Source organism: Trypanosoma theileri (assembly GCF_002087225.1).
Source record: "Trypanosoma theileri isolate Edinburgh chromosome Unknown TM35_Tth_26_V1, whole genome shotgun sequence".
Taxonomy (NCBI): Eukaryota; Euglenozoa; class Kinetoplastea; order Trypanosomatida; family Trypanosomatidae; genus Trypanosoma; species Trypanosoma theileri.
In genome coordinates this window covers 201,789-218,112 of record NW_021639868.1, presented here as the reverse complement: position 1 = coordinate 218,112, position 16,324 = coordinate 201,789, and the positions used below count along the sequence as shown (strand labels likewise).

Sequence of the window (16,324 nt, the reverse complement as noted above, 5' to 3'; positions counted from 1 at the left end):
TATATATATATATATATATATATATGTAGTTTATGTGCATATAGCAGAGTGGGAAAATTATTATGCGATCGATGTTTGTCCTTTCTTTCTTTCATAAATTTGTTGTCAAATATCATGATTTGTTTCTTTGAGCGCCAAGGGGTTAGTATTTTGGAAAGGGTAAGAGTACCAATTTGAGTGTTTTATCTTAATAGAACTTGGGTATGTATGATAACACAAAATTCTAATGAACGACATGGCTAAACATTTCACCAACACTATTGGGAACCACACATCTTCTTTTTCCTACCTTTATTTGTATTCTTAGTAAGAAGTAGAGATGACTATTGTATGGGCTGTAGGTACAACAAACAAGGCGAAGTTGGCCTGTGTTGCCGCTGCTGTTAACAAGTGTTTTCCAGACGAAGAGCATGACGTAAGACCAGTTTCAGTGGCATCTATAGTTCGTGCACAGCCTATGTCTGCTGAAGAGTCTCAAATAGGCGCTAAACATCGTGCTGAGGAGGCTTTGCGTCTCATTTCTGATGCCCACTACGGTATTGGAATTGAAGGAGGTGTGGAAAAGATTGCCGATCGTTGGTTTGAATGTGGCTGGATGCATGTAGTGGAGCGCTCTAGTGGTCGTTGTGGATTGGGTTCCTCTGCACGGTTTGAAATGAGTCAAAAACTTATGTCTGGTATAATTAACGAGGGTAAGGAGTTAGCAGAGGTTATGGATGAACTTACTGGTCAAACAGACGTAAGATCTGGACAAGGGGCGATGGGTATACTTACAGTGGGTCACCTGGGTCGTGCTGAGTCCTACTCACATGGTTTAATATTTGCACTAGCCCCGTTCTTATCTAATCGTAAGTACTGGGATTAATGAACTTTTTGTTATTCTCTAGAAGTAGTGTAGAGTGCACTGATACACAAAATTGTGAACATATCTTGTTTCTTTTCTTTCTTTCCTTCTTTCATTACCTTGACTACTTTTTGCTTTTTTTTTTTGCTCTTTTGCTCTTTTACTCTTTTACCTTAGGTATAAAGGAAGATTCAATGTTTACGCTAATAGGCGTGGGACTCGGTGATGCCAGTGATATTACACTGAAAGGTCTAAATGCAGTCCAGGAAGCTGATATTGTTTATCTGGAAGCTTACACCTCATTTCTAATAAACTCTTCTTCTGAAGAACTCTCTAAAGTGTACAAGAAACCAGTGTTAGTAGCTGACCGGGAGATGGTAGAGAGTGGAGAGGTTCTGCAAGATGCGTCAAACAAGAAGGTCGTTCTGCTAGTTGTTGGTGACGTCTTTGGGGCTACTACACATTCTGATTTGGTGGTACGTTGTCACGAGCAAGGTATAGAATGTCGTGTAATTCATAATGCTTCAATTATTAACGCTGTTGGATGCTGTGGACTTCAACTGTACCGATTCGGACAGGTGCTTTCCCTCTGTTTTTGGACTGAGACGTGGAGACCTGACTCATGGTATGAGAGGTTAAAGAGTAACAGGGAATCAGGTCTTCACACTCTACTTTTGCTTGATATTAAGGTTAAGGAGATATCAAATGAAAATCTGGCACGTGGACGAAAAATATATGAACCACCACGTTATATGAAGATCAAAGAGGCGATTGATCAGTTACTGGAGGTTGAGCGAAATAAGAAGGGTGGTGCTATAGCAGAAGATGGGAGTACTATGGCTGTTGGTGTAGCACGTGTGGGTACAAATACGCAGCAGGTTGTGGCTGGTACAATGCTTGAACTTCGAGAGGTTGATTTTGGTGAACCCCTTCACTCTCTTATCATCGCTGGTGACATCCATACCTGTGAGGCTGAGCACTTACAACTCTTTCGTTTAAGTTAAAGAACCACATAATAACCAGGATGTGTGCAAATCATTACAATTCTCTCTACTCACTGTTTCTTCCCACCACCTTTTACTTTTAACATCAATTACTGCATTAACATGTTATCCATTACTTCTTCTGGTATATTGTTTTTCTCTTTTTTACTTTATCTACAGGAAAAGAAGAAACAGAACGAAAAGTAAACACATACACCCACACATAGGTACAACGAGGGTCACAGGATACTTCTGTTCCTGTGAAGAGCAATGATGAAATGCTCCACACGTCCTCTGCTCTTTATGTCCCTTAGTGTGGTGAGACTCAACTTCTTTCCCCTTGGGATATATAGTGGGCCTATAAATGCTCATGTACTCTTACCGAGTAATAATTTAGACGGTCGTTCAACACTTAACATGAAGAAGATTGAGGGTCAGACTAAAGACCCACAGATGGTTCAGTCACGTGATGATCTTAAGTTGCGTTGTGAGAATTGCCGCTTTGAATGGATACATGATACCCTTTGCGTTCGTTGTCCTGCACAGCCTGCGCATAATCAGCGTGAGATGTGGCTACAACCAACTTGGATGTGGGGAAAACAGCAACCGTATCAGTACCACAAGTACTTACCAACAGTACGGAACCCTAGGACAGGTATGCTGCTGGCTCGTGAGGATGCGATGGGCATGAACAATGAAAGACGTGGTCAAGGGTTAACCACAAAAACACTCAACATTGAGAAGGAGAGACGAGGAATATCAAGAGCGGTAAGTAAGATTGGGACGTTCAGCACTCGCTGGAAAACACGTTTCCCGTTCCCTGTATAGCGATATTAAAATATTATCCTCTTTTATCTATTTTTAATTCTTTTTTCTTTTCATTCTGTACAAATATGTATTGTTATCTGTGTATTGTTCGTAAGTTGAGATGAACTTTCTTCCTTCTGTTAACTTGCAAAGTGATACTGTGAGGGGTGTGGCAACCACTGACAGCGTGAAAAATAAAGAAGTGAGGGGAAGACTGTTCTGTGGAGAATCATTACACACACATACACACACAGAGAGAGAGAGAGACAGACAGTCAGCAAACACATAGATCTATGAGTGCAGACCCTGAGGCACCTGTGGATGCCAATCGTCGCAGTGGAGGTCATGTTATTCGGAACATGATCTACCAGCACGATAATTCTCACAATCTTGAGATAGTAACAGGCTGGAAGGATCAAGGAACGCGAGAGTACAACCAACAGATTGTTCCTCCTACCAAGTTAGACTTGCCACGGACGCACCCGTGCCACCACCTAAATGCAGAGTTGCTGCGCTGTAGCCTTGATTGTCCGTCGGAGATGAAATTGGCAGGACGTATCGCCACATGCAATACGGAGCGGAAGTTACTGATGGTATGCTTCACAAGGAATAAGGACTGGAAGGAGGAGGCTCCTTCACAATGGTACAAATTTTGGTGAAGAAAACATGATGGATAGTATTTCATAATTGGGTAAACTGACATTAAAGAAGAACTGTACCAGATAACAAAAATTGTTTTGTATACTCTATTTTATCTTATTTACATTATTTTTAACTCTTTTTAAACCTCATAGGACTTGTACAACTTGGCTGCACAAGCTGTAGATAACAAAATAAGGGACTGAATAGTGGAAAGAAAGAAAGAATCGTTATAAAAAGAAGGATAAAAGCAAAATGCTTCGTCGTACGAGCCCTGCTGTGAGTTTCACGACGTCTCATCGTGCTCTCATGCTACGGGTAAACCGTCCACTTCTTGGTGGTGATATGCACTCAACAGAACGCTTCAAGGCGGCATGGGATGAGACACCTATTCATCTTCTTGGAGCCTCGCGTAAGCAGATGTTTGAGTGGCACTGGAGGTGTATGTACCAACTTGGCCTGCGTGACACGACCCGTATGACGAAGTTACGTGTGGCTATTAACTGGGGTGGACTGTTCTCGTTTCTGTATCTGACATACATCTCTGTGTTTTACTCATCATTCTATCATGTGTACTACCAGGACTGGCCCGAACGTTTCAAGAGAGAAAATGCTCGCGCCTACGCCCAATCAAGGGGTACTGATGTATGGGCTGCAGATGGCAAGTTCATCCGTCCCTACTTCCATATTAACCCACCTATGCTTACTATGACGAGCGAAGACTTGTAGAAAGGATATATACTAGTAAACTGGATATATAGTGATGGATCCAGACAGCCGAATCGGGTTGGTAGAATGGGATAAAAAGAAAAAGAAAGTAAGTACAGAGGTAAAGGTAAAAAAAAAGAACGATGTACTAGTTGTTAGTATTAGTGATCCATTATTTGTTTTCCATTACTTTATTTCGTTCTTTTGTTTGCTTTTTTCTGTTAGGCATATTATTGGCAACGAACAGCTTCTTGTTTATCTGCTGCACATTACTCCAGCTTCACCCTGGTAGCAACTCTTTGAAAGCAGATAAATGAGATATATTGGAGAATGAGAAGAGAGAAGGAAGAAAAGCCTTTTCATTCTTGTTATTCAGTTAAGCAATGATATATTGCAAGATAAACAGAGAATCAATAGTATGCTTCTTGCCTTTTTTTTTCTTTGGGAAGAATAGGAAAATATAGTATTACTTTTTCAGTGGGAATGCATTATTCTGCGTTTTTGTCTCTTTAGATCTGTATATGTGAATATCTCTCTTTATGTTGAGGAGAACTATATTGAACTTATCTTTTCTTTTTCTCCTTAAGGGACGTTGGTGAGGTACGGTAACTACGAAAGGAAATTTAACATAGTGAATAAAGGAAGGAAGGTAAATACAACTATAATTCTTATGTTTACAGTGAGGTGTGAGCTTGCTTCTCTGTGGCATCCTACAGTGCACCATAGTTTACTTCTGCTCCGTGCCTTAAAGCAACGTCATACACTTTTGATAGATGAATCTCCTGCGGCTAATACTACCCATCCACATGAGTTGTGGCAGCGTTTGCAGTACAATAGTCGCTTCTCTATTACCCCTCCTAACAGCAGTACTGTTACCAGCAGCAACGGCAACAGAAGTGATGTGAAAACTGGTGCTTCTATCGAAGCGAAGGGAGAAGACTTGACAGATACGTCCTTGCTCATCCCTAGGGGAGGACTAGAATGTGTGCGCGACCCGCAGCATATTCCATACTTCTTTTCTCTCTCTTCCTCGTTGCTACAAGATCAACTTCAAGCATATTTGGATGCGGATTTCGTTTCTAAACAGATTCTGCAAGGTGCAGACGACGTTCTTTTAGCTTTAAACACTGGCGAGATGGAATTAACACGACAAACCCATGGTAACTTAATGGACCTTGTGGCCCGTCTTGATTCTTCTCTCCAGAGTGACGACAGTGATAATGCTATTGGTGCTGATGGAGTAGTACAAGAGAGAGATAAATGGAGTACTTGGCCTCTATTCACGACACTTCAGTTCCTTGTGGAAGAGGGTGGGTTGTTGTTGGGACCATTCCCTCAAGTGACAAAGGCGTATCAACGTCTGCGAGAGTCCAAACCTGTACTGGCACACAAACGACTTATTACCCGCACACTGGAGCAAACTGCAAACTCACAGGGAATTCCTGCAGCAGAGCCACCTGTATGGGTTCACCGAAGTTTTCTTCGTGAGGTACAGCATCGGCTTGCCAACTACACAGGTGACCCTGCTGAACGTATGATAAATGGCGTTTCGGGTGAGAAGGGACCTTTGCGGGAACGGGTGAGTGGTGCTCGCTTTGGGCTGCAACCCGTCTCTGCCCGCACACCATGGACGATGCAGCGAGATTCGATGAGAAAACCATCACGCTGACGTACACTCGGTTTTCTCTTGCTTCTTCTCTCTTTCTCTCTCTCTGTGTGTGTGTGTATGTGTTTGTGGAAAATATTCTCATTACTGAGATGGATCGTTTATTTCTTTCTTCTTCACATAAATCATGATTCTTTTTTTTATTCCTTTTCGTTGTATCCCTTTTCTGTTTATGAGTCTTCTTGTGCGCTGCTTCAAAAAGAAAAAAAAAAAGATACACAATATTTTCCCTTCCCTTTCTTTCTTTTTTTTTTTGTTCTCTTAAAAGCTCGAGGGAGTCACCCCTTCTGTAGTGAGGTGTATAGAGTGATGAGCCGCAACGGTGAACTTTGTCTTAAGAAAGTGATTATTTCGTATTGTCCCAGCAGGGGATCACCCAATACACGTCAGTTCCTCGCTACACACTTACCACGTTTTCACGCAAAATACCCAAGTGTAACGATCGACATTCGCCCACGTTTATGGGCAGAGACAAGCGTTACTGGTGTCTACCGCGATGGTAGCGAGCGTGCATGTAAGACTAAGTATATGAGCCCAATGGGTATTTGGCTACGTCTTCATCATCTCGTGAATACAGCCAATGACTATGATCAGCCGTTCTCGGCTTCACACTTACATTTTCAGCGGCGCTCAGTGCAAGGCACATGGAACCCGTGGTTGTGGCACTATGAGACAGAGCGTCAACGCACAGAAGCTCCACAGTGGCGTCGCAAACTCTCTGAAGAGGAATGGGACTACTATGTTGGACAGTACAGCGCACAGATGAAACAGGAGGAAGAGGTTATCCACCAGCGTGTGGCAGCACGCACAGAGATTCCTGCAGAGAGTACCAAAGAAGTACAAGAACGATGGAAACAGCATGTGGTACCACGAATGCAAACAGATATGGAATTTAATTTGGCACACTTCAAGCGGCAGCACGCGAGAGGGCAGCGGGTACAACCAGTAACGATGGGTGAGTACAAACTCTTCTCCGTGCCCGATCACCGTGAGCTTGGTCAAGATGCAGTAGATATGATGCGACGGCGAGAGGCGAAACATATGGAAGAATGGTGGCGTAAGCGGAAAGAGCAACTAAAACCGCCCAAGTGAGGATGATGATAATATTTGGTGATATTTGTTAGGGGAAACAATGAATAAAACGCGAAGGAGAAACGGAAAACAGGAAGAAGAAAGGACACGTTTGGGTGGTATTGCTGGTGAGTGAATCTGTTTGAGGAGTCTGTTTGGAGTGAGAGTTGGGAGAACACATGTGCAACAATTGATTGTACATGCGCTTCAGTTCCATCTACTGAGTTGTATTTATTCAGAAACTGAAACTATTAGATTATCCTCTCGGATGAATGGTTCAACTAAAGCTAGAAGAGTTTGAGGCGCACACACTTCAGCCTGTTACTGATTAAATCTGTTTTTTTTTTTTCTGTTTTTTATTTTTTATTTTTTTGCTCTTTTACAAGTTCCATTTTTATTACTTAGTTCATTACTTTCAAGATGAAAAAAAATGTACCACCAAGCATATGAGGAATGATACACATTTTCTTCCTTTCGATGTTGTTTCTTCTGTGCAGGCAACCGTTTCTCTTTCTTTTTCATTTTCTACTCAGTATTGTTTTTTTTTTCTCTGCATGAATTCAATTGTTTCCACAATTGAGTAATGATTGCATTGTACCATTGGAGAGGATAATGAAAAAATAGGTGGCAAACGAGTGGACTGGTGTGTGGAATTTCTTATGATGAATCTCTATTTCTCTGAAAGCATCTGTAATTCCTATCCCAAGTACAAATTTGGAACCACCCATGATTTACTGAAGGCGCTGATGATGGGATTACAATAATGGAGAAAATGAGCAAAACGAAGAGGATAAAAAAAAAAAAATGGCATTTCGCTAATTGTTACATAGTAATCATTTTTTTTTTTATGTGAGGGACAATGAGGAGTAATTGCAGAACAGCAGATTACTGCAGAAGAGGGATACGTTAACACCAGTAGAGAGTGAATTATGGAATTAGTTGGCTCATCAGTTCAGTTACACATATCCTACAAATGTTTTTCCTGACAAAGAAGAACGTTGAAAAGATCATTTTTAGCTCATACAAATGCTTAAGTTTCACACAGTTCTTGCGATAGTTGTTATTTTTATTTTTATCCTCCCTCTCTCTCTGTGTGTGTGTGTGTGAAGACGTAGTCAAAATGTTGAACTGATACACCGTTGGTGAAGTTTAGGTTAAGATATATCCTTCATTCTTAAAGAGATTTTATCGTGAGAGAGGAAAAACTTCTAAAGTCATTATTCAACTCAGGTTTTAATCACGAATGTGAGACCCCTAATGATTTCAATTTTGTGATGGTATTTGTATTCATTTTGGTTTATCTGGAGACAGTTAAGGAATAATTTCCCCACACGAGTGGGTACATCTGTGGTAATAATCAATCTCTCTTACTTAGTTGCTTTAGTACTTTTGAAGTGAGAAGAAGACAAAAGGCAACGGAAGTATTGCTGATAGCTGAGAAGAAGTTATGTTACATATGATGTTTAATGAGAATATATATATCCTTTCTCTCTTTTTTTTTCTAGTTTTCTTTCCTTAATTCTTTTATTTTTCTCCTTTTTTTTCCCTTTATTTTTTTTTCTATAAGATAAAGAGGAGGGGAAAAAGTAGTACTTCTTCTGAGGCTTGGTTTTAGAGTGAAGTACAACGGAAGGAGGGAGATTAGGGAGGTGGGTGTCTTCCTGACATCCATATCCACATCCACATATACATCAAATACGTGGGTAAATACACCTATAAACAAATACGTAGTATTAAAGGATCAATGAATGGAGGGGAAAGAGACGCAGGTCCATTAAACTCGGAGAGTCATGACAATATCAGTGATTTGTCAACTCCAAGACTACCACCTGTAGCCCCAACAACTGGCTCATCCACATTGACAACGGGTGTCGTTCAATTAATACCTGTTTATGGATATCAACGCAACAGTAGTCAAAAACAATATAATTCAAATAAGAGAGGTAGTTTTTCGGCACGGTCATTTGCATCTTGTACGAGCTCTTTGAGTACTACTTTGCGTAGCAGTGCTTTTGGTACTCTCTCAAATATGATTGGTGCGGTATTTGATGTAACAGAACGTATGATCATTCCATATGGTCGACTGCGTTTGCTAGAAGACGAGTTTCTTGGAAAAGGTGCATTTGGGGAAGTAGTGCTTGGGGAATTGTACCCGGCACCGAGTATTACACGAGTACGCACACCCATTATATCAGTGGCTTTAAAAAATTTTCCATTATCACCCAGCGTTACGAGTCAGGTGTGTGAGGGTGCCACGGCTCGTGGGGAATCTTTTAATGAGGATAGAAGTTTCTCCAGATGGAATAGTAGATTTCCAGGTGAAGAAAGGAGAGATATGGGGAAAGCTACCAATGGTTCTTCTCTCTATTCTACAGATAAGAGAAAAATGGTAAATGAAAATCATCATAGAAGTTACTCAGCAGAGTATATTACGCTATCATTGCCCCACTCAACACCACGGGCACATAAGAAGCAGCAGCAGCAGCCTGTGATGGAGATATTGAGTTCCAGGTCCACATTAGATGATGATATGCTCGCTGCAACTACAGGTAGTTTACCAGATCTAGGAGTTCCACTCTTCTTAAATGGAGGTGAGGGGAATATGGGAACGCAGACATGGAGTGGCTCCAGATCTTCTTCCTCTTCCTCTTCTTCTTCTTCTTCTTGTTCTTCTACAGAAGAGACACCTAAAATTGTGGCAGTGAAGAGAATTGATAAGGCGCGTCTCTCACGGCGACAAAGGTTTATCACATCATTTAAAACAGAACTACAACTCGCTAGTGAACTATCTCATCCTTCCATTATTAAAACGTATGGTGTGTTAGAGGAGGAGTCAGAGTTGCTTCTAGTGATGGAGTTTGCTGAGGGAAAAACGCTCCAGGATTATCTTAACACGGAAGGTCATGAACATATGGTAACGAAAGCCCCACATTTCCTCGCAGATGTTGTATTAGGATTGGAATACTTGCATGCGGCTGGTATTGCACATCGGGATATTAAACCATGCAATATGTTACTCACAGCTGATCATCATATAAAGCTTGCGGATTTTGGCTCCGCATGTTATCTTAACGATGATGCAGGAAATACATTTGCTGGGACTGCTGCGTATATGTCACCAGAGATGGTAGAATCCGGAAAAGCAAGTGCAACAAGTGATCTTTGGGCACTTGGTTGTGTCCTATTTCAACTGTTTGTTGGTAGACCACCATTTCAAGGTGAGAACCGCATGTTTGTTCTGCGTAAAATAAAAGCCTTTCACAATGGTGATGTAGATTGTCCACCGTACTTTCCATCAGAGGCGAGGGATCTCGTCTTGCGACTACTGCAACGCACACCGAGTGATAGACTCGGCTCTGATGAAACGGGTGGGTTTGCTGCTCTCAAGTCACACCCTTTTTTTGCAGATATTGACTGGAGTCAAGTACACCAAACATCCATTACAGCACTACAGACAACAGACTCTTCATTACAGGTGAGTGATCTACTTCAAGAAGGTGAAAAGGTTTTACGTTGTACAGTAGTATTGAAGAAGAATAATAGTTTTTTAAATAGGTTACCACGAGAACGTCTACTTGTTCTGACAGATCTTCCACGACTCTTATGTGTAGATAAGGAAAAACACATTGTTAAGTACTCAATTCCAGTAACGCGAGAGGTACATGCTGAGGTTGAGACAGTGGAGATGTTTTCCGTCGTGACAAAAGGGCAAAGATATGAATACGTTGACCCAAGTAAACACGCGGATGTATGGGGAATGCGCATTAATGATCTTGTCAAACGTCGCCAGAGTATTGATAGCTGCGAAGCCATGTTATGTAACCCAAAGAAAACCACACCCACCGATATTACCAAGGGGAATATGAAATAAGGATGACACCATTATGGATGATGTGAATATAAATCTTCTACGGCAAATCTAAAAGGTATCGAATATTTGTGTTTTTCTCTTGAGAAATGTGTGGGATGACGAATTGTGGTTGACGGTGTGGGGGTGTACTGCTGTGGGATAAATATTAGCAGCGGGATCATCAATGTGGATGATTAAACTTTGTAAATTTGAGGAACTTCTCGAACATCCTCTTATCTTATCTTAACTTTTTGTTTGTTGTTGTTTTGTTTCTCTGTGCTTTGTGATGTTGGTACAGACCTTACATTTGGAAGCAGCTCATTTCCTGTGAGATCACTGAATGAGTAGACTCTGAATTGTTGAGTACCACACACACTCCAGACAGACAGACACAGACAGACTGACACAGGCTGAGGGAAGAAGAGAAGATAAAGTTAGTTAATGGAAGAGTGCTAGTGAAGGGAATGTGGCTGAAGGGGAAAGAAAAAAGAAGATAAATAAGCAAAAAGGATTGAGTATGGGAAACCAAATAAAAAAAAAAAAAGCAAAGAAAACAACAGAGGCATGAAATGCAAAAAAAGAAAAAAAAAACGGAGGAAAATAAAATAAAATGCCCAAGTAATGTGTACATTGAGGGAATACTCGTTGATCATCATGTTTATAACAGTAGAAGTGATATACGAGATTCTTTCCAACATTTTTTTCTCTTATTGGTGATACTACTAGTACTACTGCAACTGTTGTTATTATTATTACTATTGGAGAGAAATTCACACATCCAATACAAATTCTCTTGTATTTACTTGTACAAACGCATGCACCCATACACACCTACCTTTATGTTCTCTGAAACTATTATACAGCATTCGCCTAAACTTTGAAAATAAAAGAAATAAAGCTGTCTGTAGTTGAATCCAATTTTTTTTTTTTTAACCCACTTCCCTATCACTACTGAACTACTTGCATACTCATTTATTCTTTATATCTACTCCCAGCACAAATATATGTGCAATCCATATCCCCTTCCCCACCCCCGAAAAAAAAGAATGATTTTCAGGCAAGAGAGAGAGAGAGAGAGAGAGAGTCATGGTTCCTATTATGCTTCAGCTATATATATATATATATATATATATTTATGTATATGTGAATTTTATTTCCCTCTCTGTATTTTCTTCTTGTTTCTTCTTTTTTCTTTCTTTATGTGTTGTGGGTTTACAGACTAATACAATAGTTCTTCATACTGGCAGTGACAACAGCAGCAGCAGCAACAACAACATCACCAGTAGAGTCGTCCGGTACTGCTATTTGGTAAGCCAAACCATCAATCGCCTTACTAGGTACAGTTACCACTGCCCTTGCTTTTTTTTCTTAAAACAAGAGGTCTCTGACTTCCTCAGTGAAAACAGTTAGGCAACGAAACCAAAGAAAGAAGGTGTATGCTGAAAGAAAAAAAACAAGAAGAATAGTAGTAGTACCTAGTAGTAAAAAGAAAAAAAAAGAAAAAAAAAAGAAAAAAAAAAGAAAAAAAAAGAAAAAAAAAAACAGTACCACGTAGAAACAAATGGGTGCTGCCCCTAGTGCCGAGATTATCAGTAAAGCTCCATTTCGTCCAACACGTAACTCCAGTGGTCGTGTGCTTTCTCTCATTCCCATAACACAGGAGTTTTTCCCATCATCCAATTCTCCACTTTTTGAACAGTTGTTTGATGCCCGGTGTGATGCTTACGTGCGATATTATATGCGTGATTATGATAAACATGATGCGGAGTGTACAGATGATGATAATGATAATGATGATGGTGATAGTGATAGTGATAGTGGTGGTAAAGGTAGTGGTAGTAGTGATGTGCAGTTGGACAGTATTCCACAAGCCCCATTTACCCGAGAGGAGTACTATGAATATTGGATGTCGTCTGTACAACGATGCCCGAGGTATAAAACAACGGAAGAGTTATGCCATGCTTACAATAAAGTAACAACAACAACAACAACAACAACAACAGTGAATGAGGGAAATTGTGGGATTTTCCCAATACCATGTGCGGTGGCATTTCAGTACGATGACTCCAGCAGTGCACCGGAGGGATGTGTAAAATTAGGTGATACGTTTGTGCGGGTTATTGGCGCCATTGGTTGTCTTCTACCAGCAACACATGATAAGAAGAAAAACAACAACAACAACGACAATGACAATAACAATAACAACAACAGTAGTAAGAAGGAGGTGAAACAACTGAAAATGTTATTGTTTCTGCGTAAGTCTGCAGGAGATCACAACATGGTACGTGTGACGTTGTTTGCGGCGTGGCTATTCTATGAACACTGCGTGCGTGTGTGTAAAATGGCACACACACCACTTCCTGCCATCACCTTCCGTGGGCTAAAGACAAATATTCCACTTCTCTGCTTTCTGCGGGAGATGCGAAGTCGTATTGATCTCCTGCAGGGAAATAGAGATGGTCATTGTGTCTGGTTGGATGGTGTGTTTCTCCGCGTCCACATTACAGGCGGACATGCACGTGAATTATGTAAGGCATTGGCAAAACACTACGATTTGCTGTTGGAATCGAAGCCACGCACGGCGGAGGTGAAATCGCTATCACTCTCTCTTGCGAACAACAACAACACCAACAACAACAATGACAACAATAATAATAACATCAGCAATGAGGGCAGTGTCAGCAACAACAACAACACCAATAATAATGATGTCAATGATATGGAGGATGGGAATGTGCCACTTCGCAGTCCGCACAGTTACCGGTCGGTGAAACAGAGCTTCGAGTTGGCTGGCTATATTGATAAACATAATACTGAAATACCGGCTATAGGCAGCAGTAGGGATGAAGTCTATCTCGTCTGTCTCAACACCACAGTGCTTGTGAAGAGTAACAGAGAGAGCGAGGAAGCCGAAATCATGATTCCTACAGTAGTCTACCACCAGAACAGTAACAGTAACAGTAACAATAACAACAACAACAATGACAATAATGACAAAACTGTTACTCCAATGAACTTCAATGAACTTCAAGTAAAGCGTGGTGATATACTGCGATTTGAGCCGAATGAACCAGATGAGTTATCACCACATCCACTCCCCTTTGATGGAAACAATACCTTCTCTCATCTCATCACTGAAAATCCCACTGGCAATTTCGCAGATACGCCTTGCACCACTACAACTAACAGCTTCAGCAGTAGGTGCAGCACCAACAACATCACAGACACTATCAGTGAGAACAAGGAAGTCTTTCGTAGTAGAGCGGGTACTTGGAAGGTGGACTCCACTGTACACGTGGAGAATGTATTGTTGGCACTTGTACATGATGAATGCAAGAATGCACGTGAGGCTCCTGCAGATGATCCACATTGGGTTCTTAATAAGGAAACAAAAGAACCTTTGTGCGATAGTAACTTTTATATTTGGCGTTTTGAGCGTAAGGGAATATTTTACTTCTACGGTACTGTGCCAAAATTTGCGAACTCCTTCAAAAAGCGCTCGGATAATACTCGAAAACAACGAGGTTTAACCTCTGCCTCTGCTACACCTATATCCACTTCTACAAGTGATGGGAAACAGAGCCTTCCAGGTTTTGTACTACAGGATAATAATATGCAGACAACTCCAAAGGGGGGTGTATCTCATCTTGTACCTGTTCTCACCGATCCAAATGAATTCAACCACACAAATGACTTTCCTTTACAAGCCATAAACCCTATACAAGATATTTCCACAAATAACCCATGTGTGAATCAACACCCAGGGGGATGTATACAATTCAGAGGTCCGGAAGTATGGAGTCATCTACATACAAGTAGTGTAGACTCACAGGCGGCATTAATATCTATGCGATCCAATACTTCTTTCACTACTTCCGTGGGTGGTGTGACAACTTCAACATCTACAGGGAATTCAATGGTTTGTGAACAGAACAATGCTGCTGCTGCTGCTGCTGTGGATTGCTCAATACTTCATGCGTTTCCTCCTCCACAAATGCAATGTTTTCGAATTGTACACCCGATGGAAACACCATTCATGTCGCCTGTGCAATGCATCGCATACATGCCGCCATCACAGCCACTACCAATCATACACCCACTGCAATCTATGCAATTACCAACACCAACACCATTATCACAACAACAGCCACAGCCACAAATACCGCATCCGGCCCCTCAACCTATATATGGTATTATGAACCCGTTATTGAGTTATCCAGTTGTACCACAGATACAGCCAGGCCTTTTCCATACGAATGGGCATTAGTGTCACAGAGAAGGTTTTTTACTTGCTTTGTTTTTCTGACTTTCTTAGTTTATTTATATATATATATCTCTTTTTGTCTTTGCAGTGGTAGTGGTGTTGCTCGTTTCATTTTTGCAAAAAAAAAAGAAATATGGGAAAAGAAATGAAAAAAAAAAAGATATATAGGTGGTGGATAGATAGATGTAGAAATCGAAATAGATGGGTGCGTGTGTGTGCTAAGAACAAATAAATAAGAAAAAAAAAAAGAGGAATAATGATGCTTGTGACGATAAAACCTCTGCAGAAATCTTAATTCCTTACAAAACTATTAGGGAATGGGGTTGATGCTACTTAGGAAGATCACCCCCCATCTATCCATATCTATTTATTTTATCATCTGTGTATCTTCTCTTTGTCTGTCTGTGTGCGTGTGTGTATATCTATATATATGTTGGTTGAAGAGGGATGTAAATGATTTCATTTTCCTATGGAGGGAGATGTGCTAGACGTACATCTCCCTTTTCCTTGTTGATTTACATAAATGAGAAGAGTAAGTAATACACCCAATAACCAAGTAAAATGCAATTTTTACTGGATAAAGGATCTAATCATAAATAAGGATGACAGAAAAGGAAAAAAAATAAAGAAAGCGAATGAAAACGAAAAAGGTGTATTCAAGCCTAGGATGTTTCTATTTTTGCAGAAAATGGAATACAAGGCAAGCGAAACATAGGGAACGAGAAGAGACTCAAAAAAGAAAAAAAACGAAAGGAGAAACTTGGCATTATATACATAGACATATATATATATATATATATATATATATATATATATATATACGTCTATGTATGTATATGAGTTTGAACAAATTGATTTTCCTCATGTCGAATTAGCATTGTATATGCAAGTAAAGGAAAAGGGTGTGTGAGATGAGATGTGTAACACTCTATTGGAGTCAAATAGAATGTATTCCCTTGATGTTTGTTCTGCTTTAATAGGTATAGAGGATCAATACCGGTTACCATAGTCTCTTATATTTCTCATAGTTACATTGTGAATGCATATGTTCTTTTTTTTTTTTTAATTTATAATTATTATCATTTTTATTATTTTGCGCTTGTTAGCAAGGCAGAGAAGATAAGCCAAACATGATTTGCTTTTTCTCTTTAATCTTTTTCTTCCTGTGTAATTCATACTTGGAAAAAAATAGACTGCGGTATCTGCCGGAGTGATCATATATATATAGGAAGAATGTTCGAAGGATAAACAAATAAAAAAGAAAAAAAAAGTTTTTTTTTTCCCGACAAAACGACAATCATGAAAGGAAAAGAGTGCTTGAAACTTTATGCTTTTTTTGTTTTTTTGCAGTTTTCATTTTTTTATAATTTCTTTTTTTTTGTTTTTTATGTTTGTTTTTTCGTCTTGCTGCTACCACATCAAGGAGCATTTATATATATACTTTCTATATTTCTAATATTGCTTAATAATCTCTCTGTTTTTGCTTTCTTTT

At 40.1% G+C, this 16,324-nt stretch overlaps 9 protein-coding genes across 9 annotated transcripts; all 9 read left to right on the top strand.

Annotated features, from left to right (window-relative positions):
• Positions 1-319: 319 nt before the first annotated feature.
• Positions 320-865, top strand: TM35_000261680 (uncharacterized protein; the record flags this gene model as incomplete). The annotated part of the gene is made up of 1 exon (XM_029027905.1): positions 320-865. One exon carries the CDS (start codon positions 320-322, stop codon positions 863-865), a length of 546 nt encoding a protein of 181 aa, XP_028880782.1.
• Positions 866-1,038: 173 nt separating this feature from the next.
• Positions 1,039-1,848, top strand: TM35_000261670 (diphthine synthase; the record flags this gene model as incomplete). Its single annotated transcript, XM_029027904.1, has 1 exon — positions 1,039-1,848. One exon carries the CDS (start codon positions 1,039-1,041, stop codon positions 1,846-1,848), a length of 810 nt encoding a protein of 269 aa, XP_028880781.1.
• A 249-nt stretch (positions 1,849-2,097) lies between these two features.
• TM35_000261660 (uncharacterized protein) lies at positions 2,098-2,655 on the top strand (the record flags this gene model as incomplete). Its single annotated transcript, XM_029027903.1, has 1 exon — positions 2,098-2,655. One exon carries the CDS (start codon positions 2,098-2,100, stop codon positions 2,653-2,655), a length of 558 nt encoding a protein of 185 aa, XP_028880780.1.
• A 272-nt stretch (positions 2,656-2,927) lies between these two features.
• TM35_000261650 (uncharacterized protein) lies at positions 2,928-3,293 on the top strand (the record flags this gene model as incomplete). Its single annotated transcript, XM_029027902.1, has 1 exon — positions 2,928-3,293. The coding sequence occupies one exon, from the start codon at positions 2,928-2,930 to the stop codon at positions 3,291-3,293; it is 366 nt and encodes a 121-aa protein (XP_028880779.1).
• Positions 3,294-3,528: 235 nt separating this feature from the next.
• TM35_000261640 (cytochrome c oxidase VIII (COX VIII)) lies at positions 3,529-4,002 on the top strand (the record flags this gene model as incomplete). The annotated part of the gene is made up of 1 exon (XM_029027901.1): positions 3,529-4,002. The coding sequence occupies one exon, from the start codon at positions 3,529-3,531 to the stop codon at positions 4,000-4,002; it is 474 nt and encodes a 157-aa protein (XP_028880778.1).
• A 649-nt stretch (positions 4,003-4,651) lies between these two features.
• Positions 4,652-5,650, top strand: TM35_000261630 (uncharacterized protein; the record flags this gene model as incomplete). The annotated part of the gene is made up of 1 exon (XM_029027900.1): positions 4,652-5,650. One exon carries the CDS (start codon positions 4,652-4,654, stop codon positions 5,648-5,650), a length of 999 nt encoding a protein of 332 aa, XP_028880777.1.
• A 306-nt stretch (positions 5,651-5,956) lies between these two features.
• On the top strand, positions 5,957-6,739 carry TM35_000261620 (uncharacterized protein; the record flags this gene model as incomplete). The annotated part of the gene is made up of 1 exon (XM_029027899.1): positions 5,957-6,739. The coding sequence occupies one exon, from the start codon at positions 5,957-5,959 to the stop codon at positions 6,737-6,739; it is 783 nt and encodes a 260-aa protein (XP_028880776.1).
• Positions 6,740-8,462: 1,723 nt separating this feature from the next.
• On the top strand, positions 8,463-10,589 carry TM35_000261610 (putative protein kinase; the record flags this gene model as incomplete). Its single annotated transcript, XM_029027898.1, has 1 exon — positions 8,463-10,589. The coding sequence occupies one exon, from the start codon at positions 8,463-8,465 to the stop codon at positions 10,587-10,589; it is 2,127 nt and encodes a 708-aa protein (XP_028880775.1).
• Positions 10,590-12,129: 1,540 nt separating this feature from the next.
• On the top strand, positions 12,130-14,835 carry TM35_000261600 (uncharacterized protein; the record flags this gene model as incomplete). The annotated part of the gene is made up of 1 exon (XM_029027897.1): positions 12,130-14,835. The coding sequence occupies one exon, from the start codon at positions 12,130-12,132 to the stop codon at positions 14,833-14,835; it is 2,706 nt and encodes a 901-aa protein (XP_028880774.1).
• Between the last annotated feature and the right edge of the window lie 1,489 nt (positions 14,836-16,324).